This window comes from Uranotaenia lowii, chromosome 2 (genome assembly GCF_029784155.1).
Source record: "Uranotaenia lowii strain MFRU-FL chromosome 2, ASM2978415v1, whole genome shotgun sequence".
NCBI classification, from domain to species: Eukaryota; Metazoa; Arthropoda; class Insecta; order Diptera; family Culicidae; genus Uranotaenia; species Uranotaenia lowii.
The window spans coordinates 62,330,768-62,344,811 of record NC_073692.1 but is presented as its reverse complement, the minus strand read 5'-3'; the positions used below and the strand labels follow the sequence as shown (position 1 = coordinate 62,344,811).

Below are 14,044 nucleotides of genomic sequence, written 5' to 3'. Positions count from 1 at the left end.
TAAAAGTTAACGCAGCGTGAGTAAGTTATTTACAGACCGATTTTACGGTGGGCACTTTAAAAAAATATATGAGGCACTTGGGATCAGAGGGGTGCAAGTGATTTTTTATCAAAACTGAGATAACCTGTTTTTTAGAAATTTAAAGCATAGATTAACACTAGAAGACACAAGTCGAAAAAAAATAATATTTCGATGTTTTTAAGCTGTTTTAAAAATAACGTGTTAATGAAAATCCTGTTTCGTTTGGTGTCAGAAGGGTGCAAGTGCACTTGCATCCTTCTGACACCAAAGGATTAATCATTTACACTGAAAACAAGTAGTGGAAAAACAAACATGGAATCATCATCTAGCTCCGCTTTTTAAGATTTTCTACTGGTTCTGACCAGGATAATCCAAAGTCCTCAGATAAAGTTAAGAGAAGTGATGAAAATAGATTCAGATGAAACTTCGTCGGCAGGTTAATAAACATGAAAAATCTCAATGTCATGTAAACGAAAAATTCTAAAAGGATTGTTTTTTATGGCAAATTTAGCTTATGCTAGTGAGGATAAAAGGCAGACACAAAACGCACGTAACAACAATTTTTTGGCAAATATATCTAAGAAAAATCTCTCGGATGAAAGCTCAAGGGAATCAGATTTTTCTGATCTTGATGTCTGATCATGATGTCACATACTATTCCACGGAACAAACTGAAACTTCAGATCAGTTGTTGTCGGAAGGTATTTTACAAAAAATAACATTAAGTCTTTTAAGGAATATTTACATAACAGGGGCATGGTAGAATTGGACCAAAAAAAGAAAAATGAAACATCCACGGTTCTTTTGGAGAATCAGAAGTTGCTGCTGCTGCAGTTGCTAACGAGAATGAGTCCACTTCTGGAAAGTCAACTGGCCATTCCTCAAGACCCCGAAAATGCCAACGAAATTAGACAGTCTGGAAACTCAACTTGCGAAAAAAGCTACGAAACCAAGGGGAAACGTTAGTTGATTCTATCGGAAAAAGCGACCAGTTAAACAGTTGATTCCAATGGATTAACACATAAGCAGATATTCTTCTGTATCCATTAAGGAAAAAGAGAGATTGGAAGTTTTCAACAAATTATGGGAGTTAGGATCGTGGAACTGGTAAACCTCGTTCATTATGAGTTGCATGGAAATTTGTAGCCCGAAAACGCAGAAAATCAAATGTGTGAACAAAAACAAAACATACAGTGTTCTTTACCAGGCGATTTTGGCGGTAGTTTGTGTTAAACGAAGAAAAAGTTATTTAAAGGTGTTATCATGTTTCAGCTTGTGGGTTGAACGGGACAGATTTTCTGGTTTGCAGCAGGGAAGATTAAGAAGTCGCACTATCCGCAGTAACCGATCTGCCTTGGGATTACGATGGAATTTTCCTTTCGCCTAAATGGCGAAAGCGTAATGTAAGTATTTGAAATCGTAGTGCTGTTCTATTAATGTTCTTTTATTTAAAAACGCGAGAGATAATTACCTAGAAACATACTTAGAAACTCAGATAAATTTCACTCAAACGTCATAGTGTAATTCACTTGACCGGTCACTTAAGTGAATTCACTTGACCCATCACTTAAAATTCAAATGAAATTACGAATGGCGAGAATTTACTACATATGTCACTTATTTTTTAAGTGAAAATTATTTTGAGTGTAGATTTCTCATCGACATCACTCAGCAAAATTCTGATTTCTCGAAAAACAATATCTGTAATTCTTTGATTCAACCCTGAAAGTTTGTAACGATTACACAGGGGAACAGTATTTTTGGTGTTTACGTTTAAATAACTGATTTTGTAAGATTTTGGCGCCCTGAATTAAAAACATTTCACAGATTCGGTCTATCACTTCTAGTTTCGGTGATATGGCGGGTGGAAATAATTAAGTGGATCAATTTTGGGTACAATCGATCTTTCATAACTGATAAACCAGCTGGTTTTCAAACAATTAACTACCCTTCATTTAATCAAGGACTCCGATATTGCCAGGATATTTTTGTATCAAAGATACAACGCCTTAAAAAATGAATTCTACAATTTATAGAAATTCCAAATAATAAGATTATAAGCTTTGAAGAAGCTTTTTTGAAAGGAATCGATTGGGTAATCTCTTAGGATGTTGAGGATACCCTGGCTGCATAAATATTTATTACAATGATTTTAATTATAAATTTATTGAATAACAATAATAGTAATAATAATTTATTATTATACAACATTGCAACAGTAAAGAACAATGTACCCAAAATAAGTGATAACTGTTTAACTTTTAATGACTTAAAATTATTTTGATAATTTTTAAGATGACCAAGCGGGCCGCATATAGCTTTAAATTACACCGGGGCAAGAGCAAACGGATTTCACCATAGTTAAACTTTCACAATTCCTAGAAAAATAAATACCGTAAACTGGAGGAAATTTGATCACCGGGGTAACTTTGATCAATATGAAATTTTCCCACATAATCATCAACAACTCAGTTAAAAGTTTAAATATCAGAGGACTGTTTACTACGCTCGAATGCCTATAAATTGAGTTTCAACTGCTATTTAGTAAGATAGTAATTTTGAAATCTTAAAATAACATTATGAAGAGATTAATCACGGTAATTTTTGTTTGTTACTTTGATTTATCAGCCTAGCGGTGAAAAGTGATGTCCTTTTAAGTAGGGACATCTAAAGATTATGAAATTTTTATATAGATGGATAGAAGGTTAGAAGAAATGAAAGATGGTGAAAATGAGCGCTTAGCCTACTAATGTGTGGTGGTAGATGCAACTCTATCTGTATCTACCGCTTCATAGTAGTGGGCTCGTGAGGAACAAAAATTTGATATGTGATGGTAATGCTTCTAAACAAATTTTCAGATGTCCCTACTAAAAAGGACATCACTTTTCACCGCTAGGCCGATAAATCAAAGTCTTAAAATAACTTTCGAAGGCTCGAAACAAACACCTGACATGACATCCAAGCATGTAGAACCAAACGGGCCAATCTATGTGAAAGTTCAACTTTTTTCTATGTAGATATGTGTTTATTTTAGGTAATATTAATAGTCATTTTGTGGTAAATTTTCGATATTTAAAAATAGGAGTAATTTTCAAGAGTAAGCCTGTCTAGGACAAATGGCTATGAACCCTATCAAATGGTAATGTTTGAAGGAAAAAAAAATGGGAATAGTGGGAGGGCAGTGTTTATAATTTTAGCCCCTAAATGTGTGTAACATCAATGTACTTTTTTCGGTTATAAATGTTTTTGAAAAAAATCGTAAAAAAGCACTTATCTCTTAGAAAAAAAAATACTGTAATTGATGTATTTACACCTTCTTTGCAAAATGACAACTAAATAAGATTTTCGGAGACGTTGGGATAAGTTAAAATCATGCTGATCAAAGTTACCCCGAAACATGGAATCTGGTTATGTGATAAGCAACAAATTGTGGCCACTAATGTTGTTTAAATATTCTGCAATCAATGATCATGTTTTATACTCCTTTTCTCGGTATGTGTTTCAAAACTTTAAGGTGTTACAAAAAAGCAACTCTTTCCAAAACACTCAATAATGAATGAAAAAAGTGAATCAAAGTTCCCCCAGTTTACGGTATATCTTCAAAACTTATCAGTTATCGTTCGTTGCATCACTAAAATAGTTCGGTAGAAAATGAAAAATTGTAAAATGTTGGAAAAAAGAAACGGTACAACCTTCCATTTTTGCTGACTGTTGGTTTAACCAAAAGATTGTCATTTACCAAGGCATTTCAGAATTTTGAATATTCGTTCAGATAAGCAGTGTATCGAAAATAAATTGTTAACATATTTGGGCCTACTAACGCGTGAACGCGCACAACTGTGCTCACCTGTATGTAGCATCTTGATCTATGACGAGTGAACCAACGCTTTGTTTACGTTTGAAACATTCGTTTCTCCCTAAATGTCTCAAATTAAAAAAGAAGTTAAAATTCGTGTGTTGGACACTTGGATGCGAGAACAGGGAATCTCGATGAATGAAGTGGCAAAACGTTTCGGCATTTATCCGGCGAGCGTAAAATCCATCATCTAAAAGTTCGGGGAACACTCTACGTTTGATAATTTGCCAGCAAGAGGCAGAAAACCAGGACCATCTGACCCAAATCTGGACCGTAAGGTAATCAACCTCATCAACCGAAATCGATCGATGTCCATACGGGATTTGGCGAAAAAAGCTGAGACATTGATCGGAATGGTACAGCGGATCAAGAAGCGGAACAACCTGAAGACATAAGCCCGGAAGCTGTATCATCGGATTTTGCAGAAACCAGATGCGTGCATTCTCATGGACGATGAAATTTATATAAAAGAGGATTCCAGTACTCTTCCGGGACCACAATTCTACACTGTAGCTATTGAGGAGGATGTGAGTGAGCACGAGAAGTCGATTGAGGTGGAAAAATTTGGCCAGAAAGTGTTTGTGTGGCAGGCAATCTGCTCCTGCGGATTGAAGTCGGCAAGTTTCTTTACAAAATAACAATAAATGCCGATATCTACCAAAAGGAGTGTTTGCAGAAAAGGTTGCTGCCACTATATAAGAAACATACGACACCACCATTATTCTGGCCGGATTTGGCGTCAGCCCACTACGCCAAATCCACTCTTAGATGATTTGAGGATAACGATTTCGTTGAGAAAGATATTAACCCACCAAACTGCCCCCAGCTTCGCCCCATAGAACGATATTGGGCTATTTAGTGGTATGAATAAGGTTTAGCAATTGCTTCGGTAGCTTTTACTTAGCTCGAAATCAATCAAAGCAAAAGTCCAAAGCATTTGCTTAGTTTGGTATGAATAAACATTTGCTTAGCGGATGTGTACTAAAGTCTTAGAACATAGCTTTTGCTTCGAAAAATAGAGCTATCCAACCAGCAGAGTCTGAAGTTTTCTAAAGTAAAATGAAAGAAGACGATCAGAAAATTGAAAAGTACGGCTAAAGTAGCCTTGAAGTCGACGAAGCGGGTGGTGCGTGTAAGAACGACCGGATTTTTTTGTTAATGCATGCTCGTATGTTGATGTTTAAAGAAAAATATTCGAATATTGTCAAACAAAAAATGGCCTAACTTTATTATTTATCATAAGCTCTCCCACATGTATTCGGATCGGGATAATCCGATGTATAAAAAAAATAGGCAATAGGCGCGCATTTTAATTTAAATTTTTTTTTTCAAATCTTAGGATTATAAAAAATTATATAAAAATGAGAGATCTGTATAATGTTTTAAATTATTACAATTTATTTCTTACTTTGAGCCAATTGGGACTTCTTCCACTATAGCCGGATTTTTTTTTATTTGAAATATTTACTAATTGATTTGTTTATTGTCATCTTAGACGAATGATTTTATACAACGACAGGAATATGAAAAAAGTTGGGGTATCACTTCGACTTTTCTTTATCCATGTTGAAAATATCTTTTTGAATTGTTTTGAAGTGAAATATTGCTAATTTGATAAGTTCATGACGTTATTAAAGAATTTTTTATTGGAAAAGTCTGCTACCGAGCATGCTTAGAAAATAAAGCAATTGCTATGAGATTTGTCGAGCAATTGCTTCAGATTTGAGCTTTATTCATACCAAACTAGCTTGTTCTAAAAGTAAAAGCTCCTGACTGAGAAAACAGCTGTCAAAAAAAACTTTATTCATAACAACCGAAGCAATTGCTTTAAGCGACTGCTCGACTGCTCGATTCAGTTTAGCAAAAGCAAATACTAAGTTTTTTTCATACCACCCATTGTCAAGAGAGTTTTCAAGAAGGATGGTAAGGCCAACAGGACCATGGCGGTTTTCAAGAAAAATTGGAATGCTGCGGCCAAGAAGTGTGATCAATCAGCTGTAAAAAACCTAATGAAACGTGTCAAGTCGAAAGTCTGAGAATACCAATAATTACTTTTTTACTTGTATTTCTTTATAAACTGTAAAAATAAGCCTTTTAAAACACTTCCGAACTGTTTCTTTGTTTGAATCATCAATCAAATCAATACAATGAAAAAAAAATGTGTTTATAACTTATTTTCGATACACTCCTTAATCGAATCTGGAAAACGGAACAGTTTTCGTCATCCTGGCGCCACTGCATTGTGGTCGCAATTCCTAAACTGGACGAACGCTTCTCAGCTGTATGGGAAAAATATTCGAACGAACGATAAACCGCCGTCTTATTTTTGAACTCACTTGTCGGTTGGATCGTCGTCAACACGCTTTTCGTGCTTTCATATGGAGCTAGTGTCTCTCGACATTTCGAAGGCATTCGACACTACGATCAGGATGCACATTTTGAACACGTTGAGACATTTGAGAATAAGAGGTCGTATGCTCAAAATTTTATGTAGCTACCTTGGAAAATAGAACTTTTAAGGTATTCGCAAAATGATCGTTATCTCGTCTACAACATGCGAGAAACGAAGTACCCCGAAGTTTCCACACAAATCAAAACTAATGCATGTATGTAGGCTAAAATACAGAAAACGTGGCAGATCAATCAAACTAATTGGAAAATATGAGAATATTAGAAATGAAGTTTGACTATAAAATTAGCTTTCCTGAGCACTATGTATTTCTTAAACAAAACCGCTCTATTCGTATTAGAATCTTGATGATGCTAGGTTATCAACTAAAAAGAAACCAAATCCCTCCTACCGGTTGGGAACTCTTTTTTTGTTTCAAAACTACTGTACGGAGTAGCTCTTACTAGCTGTAATATCGATACAATGGACTAGATGCTTGCACCGACATACAACGAAGCCGTCTGGAGCCTTTCGTACAAGTCCCGTGGAATCTGTTCTAGCTGAATCCGGATCTATTTCGGCTCTTACTGGCCCAGAGACTCAACTAGGAATTCGAATTGCGAAGAAAGCCACTGAACGATTTTTTTTTATTTTAAGAAGAGAAATCACCATGAATTTGTTTTATGAAATTATTTTGCGGCTTTATCGGTGAGGGTTAAAGGGTTGAAATGAAAGACGGATATAAGATCAGAACAAAATGCTGGAGTAGAAGCTTGGCCACTTACTAAATTCTTTGTCTAACACCAATCAACTGTATTGAAGAAGTAGTACCCAATAGAGGAGGCACTACATTTTTCGATACAGTTAATTATGGATGGTTCGACCGTCACGTGAATGCACACGTGCCGAACGGACAATTTTTTTTAGCAGCAATCACATGTAAAAACAAATTTTGTCCGTTCGGCAAGAAAACGTATTGGACCAACTAGACACATTAGATTGAGTCGATTTGGGGTCTTTTTTTATAATTTCTCAAACCATGCGGTCTTAAAAACATTTGGTTCAAAACAAATCCATGATTGTTACCAGAATTTGTAGGTAACATGAGTAAGTTTTACCTTTTATGTTTGTATGTGAAAATTGAATATTTTGTTCTAAAAATCAACATTATTTTTGTTTGTTTTGTATAACTGAGCCTTTGTGCCAATTTATGAATTCTTTAAAGGAATTTTTTGCTGAACAACTTTGTCCAAGACCGTAACTTCGTATATAATGAGAAAGAAAAGTTATTAGCTGTAGAAAAGGGACATGTCTTTTGGCATTAAAAAACAATCAATTCACCTGACATCACTGCTTGTCCTTATAGAAGTATTCCTTGAAAAGTAGTCATTCAATACCACGAGAGACACTAGCAGTGATATCAGTTGAATTGATTGATTGATATGCTTTAAGGCATACCCCTATTCAACAGCTAATAACTTTTTTGCCTAATAATATACGAAGTTATTGTCTTCGACAAAGTTTTTCACCAGAAAATTTCCTTTAAAGAATTTTTAACATGGCACAAAACGCATTGCCAGTCTCGGTTTCACAAAAACAAAAATGATGTTGATTTTTTAGAACAAAATATTAAATTTTCCCATACAGACATAAAGTCCAAATTTACTCATGAAAACATTGCTTAAGAATTTCTTCAAAAAAAAAACATGGATGAGTTTTGAACCAAAACGAAGCTTTTTAGACCCTAGGGTTTGAGAAATTCAAAAATGACTCTAAATCGACTCAGTCTACTGACACATGCTCATCTGTTTGAAAAAAACTTTTACACCGATATACCAGTTTTGCGGAGTTCAAACTACAGTGCAGCATATTCTGATTGACTGTCAAGGATATAAGGAAGCTCTCGAGGAATTCAACATGAAGGAATCTGTGTTCAATATTTTGAAAAAATAAAGATCATACGGAAAAAACACTTTTCGAATTTCTAAAAAAATGTAATATCTTTAAATCACTGTAAATCTCCAAAAAGACACGAATTCCACAAGTATGGTAATGTGTCATTTATGAAACCTTAAAAAAAAGTACGTCCATCCTGATTTATGGGCTGGAATCCCAAAAGGCCGTTTTCATGACGGCTAATATGAGTGCTCGCGGGAAGAGCTCGTGTATTGAACTTTCGCATATGTGAAGCCCCCTATACAAACGTCAGGACTAGGACTCAATATCAGAATTCAAATACCAATGGAATAATCGTCCTTTGAGATCATTTTCCAAAAAGAGGAAAATCCCAATCTTACCTGCAATTCCTGTCCCTGACAGCCAAGACTGAGCAGATCAATCGAGGTCCTGTTGACGGCCAACATCAGTGTGTACACCGGAAAGCACTTGACCCGCGGATGGAACCATTCCGTTTCCTCATCCAACACACTGTTGATCCTCACCTCACTATCGTCGTCATGATGTAACGTCACCTACAAATTATAAATATGGTTTTAGAGTCTCTTACAATCAGAAATAATTTCATCTAAATCACCTCTTTGGGATAGGTGTTCGGCGAAAGGCACGCATGGATGACCTGCACGTTGTCCCGGAAGGCGTTCTGCTTCCGCAGCGAGAAGTACTTGCGTGGGTCCGGTTCCACCAGGTAGCCGCCCCAGTTCATGGTTTCCGCCAGCCAGGGCGCCGTCATCATCGAATCACTGATTCCGGTCAGCGATTGGAAGAACGTCCCGAAGCGCTTGTTCCCCAGCAGTTTGGAGATGAACTGGGCCATCTCCGGGGTCAGTTCGTGCCGATTGGTGAAGTTCAGATGCTCAACCGGAGCCGGAGCGTTCCGCATAAACGTCATCGGGTACTTTTTCATGTGGATATCCCGGACGTACTTGACGAGGGCTGGATTATCCTGAGGGACCCCGAGCAGGTCGTAGTCGCGGGACATATTCAATCGGAACTGCTGATGCCGGATTTCTGGAAGAAACAATTTAAAAGGAAGGCGATTAGAAAAAAAAAATCGATTCAAAAGTAGGGGGCGAAGACCGAATCGGGTCGGTCACGTGGGCTCTGTGGTAAATTTCGAGAAACTCAATTATGGCTTTCGTGTGACCGGGCCATCAATTCCGAGCCTCACGCGTTCGTTGACATTAAGCAGCGTGGATGCTGAATTAATGTTATTCTGGATTGAACAATCAAATCGGTGCCAAAGGTGCTAAAAAAAATTACCATACAAATTTAGCTCGCACAGTTCGATTTATGATGCCGCTCGCAAAAGGTAGAGAGCCACAAAATAATGAAAACTTTATGCTCGCGATTAGAAAATAATACCACCTTTTGAAAACATAATCTAGGAGTACCCAACCAACTGTTTACTCCTTGTGGCACCCGATAGTAAAATGCTCGCCGGTTGCTTTTCTAGGTTAGACGGAATAATTTATCAAATTAACGACAACCGTTTCGTGTAACATTTTCTGCCCTCGCCAGCTAGCCGGTCAGTAATCTTGAGCGTTGATCAAGATTCGATAAATAGTCGGAATTAAGTAGCTACCTATGTTGAATTCTTTCCTTTAGAATATAAATGTTAATAATGAATCGAATTGCAACCAATCATGATTATATGAATTGACAACGGTGTAAAAAAAGTCAAGGAATTAAAATCGTTATTTTAGAATAAGCCTTGACATTGAATTTGAATTTTAAACTCCTAAAAAAATCGATGTTTATTTAAGATCTTATTCTTTGGGATTAACAAAAAAGAACGCTTTTGAAAATTAAAAACAAAAAAATATTGAACCTTATCAGAACTTGAACTAGCAGACTATCAGAACTGTCTTCTGTCTTCTGTCTTCTGTATTCTGTCTTCTGTCATCTGTTTCCTGTTTTCTGTTTTCTATCTTCTGTCTTTTGTCTTTTGTCTTTTGTCTTTTGTCTTCTGTCTTCTGTCTTCTGTCTTCTGTCTTCTGTCTTCTGTCTTCTGTCTTCTGTCTTCTGTCTTCTGTCTTCTGTCTTCTGTCTTCTGTCTTCTGTCTTCTGTCTTCTGTCTTCTGTCTTCTGTCTTCTGTCTTCTGTCTTCTGTCTTCTGTCTTCTGTCTTCTGTCTTCTGTCTTCTGTCTTCTGTCTTCTGTCTTCTGTCTTCTGTCTTCTGTCTTCTGTCTTCTGTCTTCTGTCTTCTGTCTTCTGTCTTCTGTCTTCTGTCTTCTGTCTTCTGTCTTCTGTCTTCTGTCTTCTGTCTTCCGTCTTCTGTCTTTTGACTTCTTTTTCTGTCTTCTGTCTGCTATCTTCTGTCTTCTGTCTTCTGACTTCTTACTTCTGTCTTCTATAATTTTCTTCAATGAACTGTATTCTGTTTTTCTTGTTTTGTCTTCTGTTTTCTGTTTTCTGTCTTCTGTCTTCGGTCTTCTGTCTTCTAATTGCTATCTTCTGTCTTCTGTCTCCTGACTTCTTACTTCTGTCTTCTCTCATTTTATTCTTTCAACTGTATTCTGTCTTCCTTGTCATTGTTTTCTGTCTTCTGTCTTCTGTCTTCTGTCTTCTGTCTTCTGTCTTCTGTCTTCTGTCTTTTGTCTTCTGTCTTCTGTCTTCTGTCTTCTGTCTTCTGTCTTCTATCTTCTGTCTTCTATCTTCCTATCTTCTGTCTTCAGTCTCCTGTCTTCTGTCTTCTGTCTTCTGTCTTCTGTCTTCTGTCTTCTGTCTTCTGTCTTCTGTCTTCTGTCTTCTGTCTTCTGTCTTCTATCTTCTGTTTTCTGTCTTCTGTCTTCTGTCTTCTGTCTTCTGTCTTCTGTCTTCTGTCTTCTGTCTTCTGTCTTCTGTCTTCTGTCTTCTATCTTCTATCTTCTGTTTTCTGTCTTCTGTCTTCTGTCTTCTGTCTTCTGTCTTCTGTCTTCTGTCTTCTGTCTTCTGTCTTCTATCTTCTGTCTTCTGTCTTCTGTCTTCTGTCTTCTATCTTCTGTCTTCTACCTTCTGTCTTCTGTCTTCAGTCTCCTGTCTTCTGTCTTCTGTCTTCTATCTTCTATCTTCTGTTTTCTGTCTTCTGTCTTCTGTCTTCTGTCTTCTGTCTTCTGTCTTCTGTCTTCTGTCTTCTGTCTTCTGTCTTCTGTCTTCTGTCTTCTGTCTTCTATCTTCTGCCTTCTGTCTTCCGTCTTCTGTCTTCAGTCTTCTGACTTCTGTCTTTTGTCTTCAGTCTTCTATCTTCTGTCTTCTGTTTTCTGTCTTCTATCTTCTGACTTTGGTGTTCTGCCTTCTGTCTTCTATCTTCTGTCTTCTGTCTTCTGTCTTCTATCTTCTGTCTTCTGTCTTCTGTCTTCTGTCTTCTGTCTTCTGTCTTCTGTCTTCTGTCTTCTGTCTTCTGTCTTCTGTCTTCTGTCTTCTGTCTTCTGTCTTCTGTCTTCTGTCTTCTGTCTTCTGTCTTCTGTCTTCTGACTTCTGTCTTCTGTCTTCTGTCTTCTATCTTCTGCCTTCTGTCTTCCGTCTTCTGTCTTCAGTCTTCTGTCTTCTGTCTTCTGTCTTTTGTCTTCAGTCTTCTATCTTCTGTCTTCTGTTTTCTGTCTTCAGTCTCCTGTCTTCTGTCTTCTGTCTTCTATCTTCTATCTTCTGTTTTCTGTCTTCTGTCTTCTGTCTTCTGTCTTCTGTCTTCTGTCTTCTGTCTTCTGTCTTCTGTCTTCTGACTTCTGTCTTCTGTCTTCTATCTTCTGCCTTCTGTCTTCCGTCTTCTGTCTTCAGTCTTCTGACTTCTGTCTTTTGTCTTCAGTCTTCTATCTTCTGTCTTCTGTTTTCTGTCTTCTATCTTCTGACTTTGGTGTTCTGCCTTCTGTCTTCTATCTTCTGTCTTCTGTCTTCTATCTTCTGTCTTCTGTCTTCTGTCTTCTGTCTTCTGTCTTCTGTCTTCTGTCTTCTGTCTTCTGTCTTCTGTCTTCTGTCTTCTGTCTTCTGTCTTCTGACTTCTGTCTTCTGTCTTCTGTCTTCTGTCTTCTATCTTCTGCCTTCTGTCTTCCGTCTTCTGTCTTCAGTCTTCTGTCTTCTGTCTTCTGTCTTCTGTCTTTTATCTTCAGTCTTCTATCTTCTGTCTTCTGTTTTCTGTCTTCTGTCTTCTATCTTCTGAATTTTGTGTTCTGCCTTCTATCTTCTGTCTTCTATCATCTGTCTTCTGTCTTCTATCTTCTGTCTTCTGTCTTCAGTCTTCTATCTTCTGTCTTTTGTGATCTGCCTTCTATCTTCTGTCTTCTGTCTTCTATCTGCTGTCTTTTGTGTTCTGCCTTCTATCTTCTTTCTTCAATATTCTGTCTTCTATCTTCTGCCTTCTATGTTCTGTCTTCTATCTTCTGTCTTCTGTCTTTTTATCTTCTGTCTTTTGTGTTCTGCTTTCTATCTTCTAACTTCTATCTTCTATCTTCTATCTTCTATCTTCTATCTTCTATCTTCTATCTTCTATCTTCTATCTTCTATCTTCTATCTTCTATCTTCTATCTTCTATCTTCTATCTTCTATCTTCTATCTTCTATCTTCTATCTTCTATCTTCTATCTTCTATCTTCTATCTTCTATCTTCTATCTTCTATCTTCTATCTTCTATCTTCTATCTTCTATCTTCTATCTTCTATCTTCTATCTTCTATCTTCTATCTTCTATCTTCTATCTTCTGTATTCTATCCTCTATCTTCTGTCTTCTATCATCTATCTTCTGTTTTCTGTCTTCAGTCCACGGTCTTCTTTTTTCTGTCGTCTGCCTTCTATCTTCTGTCTTCTGTCTTCTGTATTTTGTCTTCTGTCTTCTGTCTTCTGTCTTCTGTCTTCTGTCTTCTATCTTCTGCCTTCTGTCTTCCGCTCTTCTGTCTTCAGTCTTCTGACTTCTGTCTTTTGTCTTCAGTTTTCTTCTCTGTCTTCTGTTTTCTTTCTTCTTTCTTCTTTCTTCTTTCTTCTTTCTTCTTTCTTCTTTCTTCTTTCTTCTTTCTTCTTTCTTCTTTCTTCTTTCTTCTTTCTTCTTTCTTCTTCTTCTTCTTCTTCTTTCTTTCTTCTTTCTTCTTTCTTCTTCTTCTTTCTTCTTTCTTCTTTCTTCTTTCTTCTTTCTTCTTTCTTCTTTCTTCTTTCTTCTTTCTTTCTTTTCTTCTCTTTCTCTTCTTTCTTCTTTCTTCTTTCTTCTTTCTTCTTTCTTCTTTCTTCTTTCTTCTTTCTTCTTCTCTTTCTTCTTTCTTCTTTCTTCTTCTTTCTTCTTCTTTCTTCTTTCTTCTTTCTTCTTTCTTCTTTCTTCTTTCTTCTTTCTTCTTTCTTCTTTCTTCTGTCTTATGTCTTCTGTTATCTGTTTTTCTATCTTTAGTCTACTGTCTTCTTTTTTTTGTCTTCTGTCTTCTTTCTTCTGTTTTCTGTCTTCTGCCTTCTGTTTTCTGATTTCTGTCTTATGTCTTTTGGTCTTCTATCTTCTGTCTTTTGTGTTCTGTCTTCTGTCTTCTATCTTTTGTCTTCTGTCTTCTATCTTCTGTCTTTTGTGTTCTGCCTTCTATCTTCTATCTTATGTCTTCTGTGTTCGGTCTTATGTCTTCAGTAGGAAGTGTGAAATATCAATCTAAAAATTGATGATTTAGTATCCTGGTTTATCAATAAATGATCAAATAATAAGTTAAAGATTCTAACTTCTAATTTAAAATTAGTTTCTGACTTTCTAGCTGTTCTAAATATTCAGACTAACTGCCTTTTTCTTACTTTCTGATACTTTGACTTTATGAAGTTCAGATCCTTTCTATGTTTTTACTATCTCATTTTCTAATTTTGATTCTGATATTCTGTTTTTTCTGA

At 36.5% G+C, this 14,044-nt stretch overlaps 1 protein-coding gene across 2 annotated transcripts in view; it reads right to left on the bottom strand.

Annotated features, from left to right (window-relative positions):
* LOC129748101 (protein Star) overlaps positions 1-14,044 on the bottom strand; it is a 103,230-nt gene that overhangs the window by 1,834 nt on the left and 87,352 nt on the right. For both annotated transcript variants that reach the window (XM_055742578.1, XM_055742577.1), the window contains exons 3-4: positions 8,800-9,233; positions 8,564-8,737 (exon numbers count right to left, since the gene is read on the bottom strand). In XM_055742578.1, the coding sequence (XP_055598553.1) occupies positions 8,564-8,737; positions 8,800-9,233 (608 nt within the window). The remainder of the gene's footprint in view (positions 1-8,563; positions 8,738-8,799; positions 9,234-14,044) is intronic.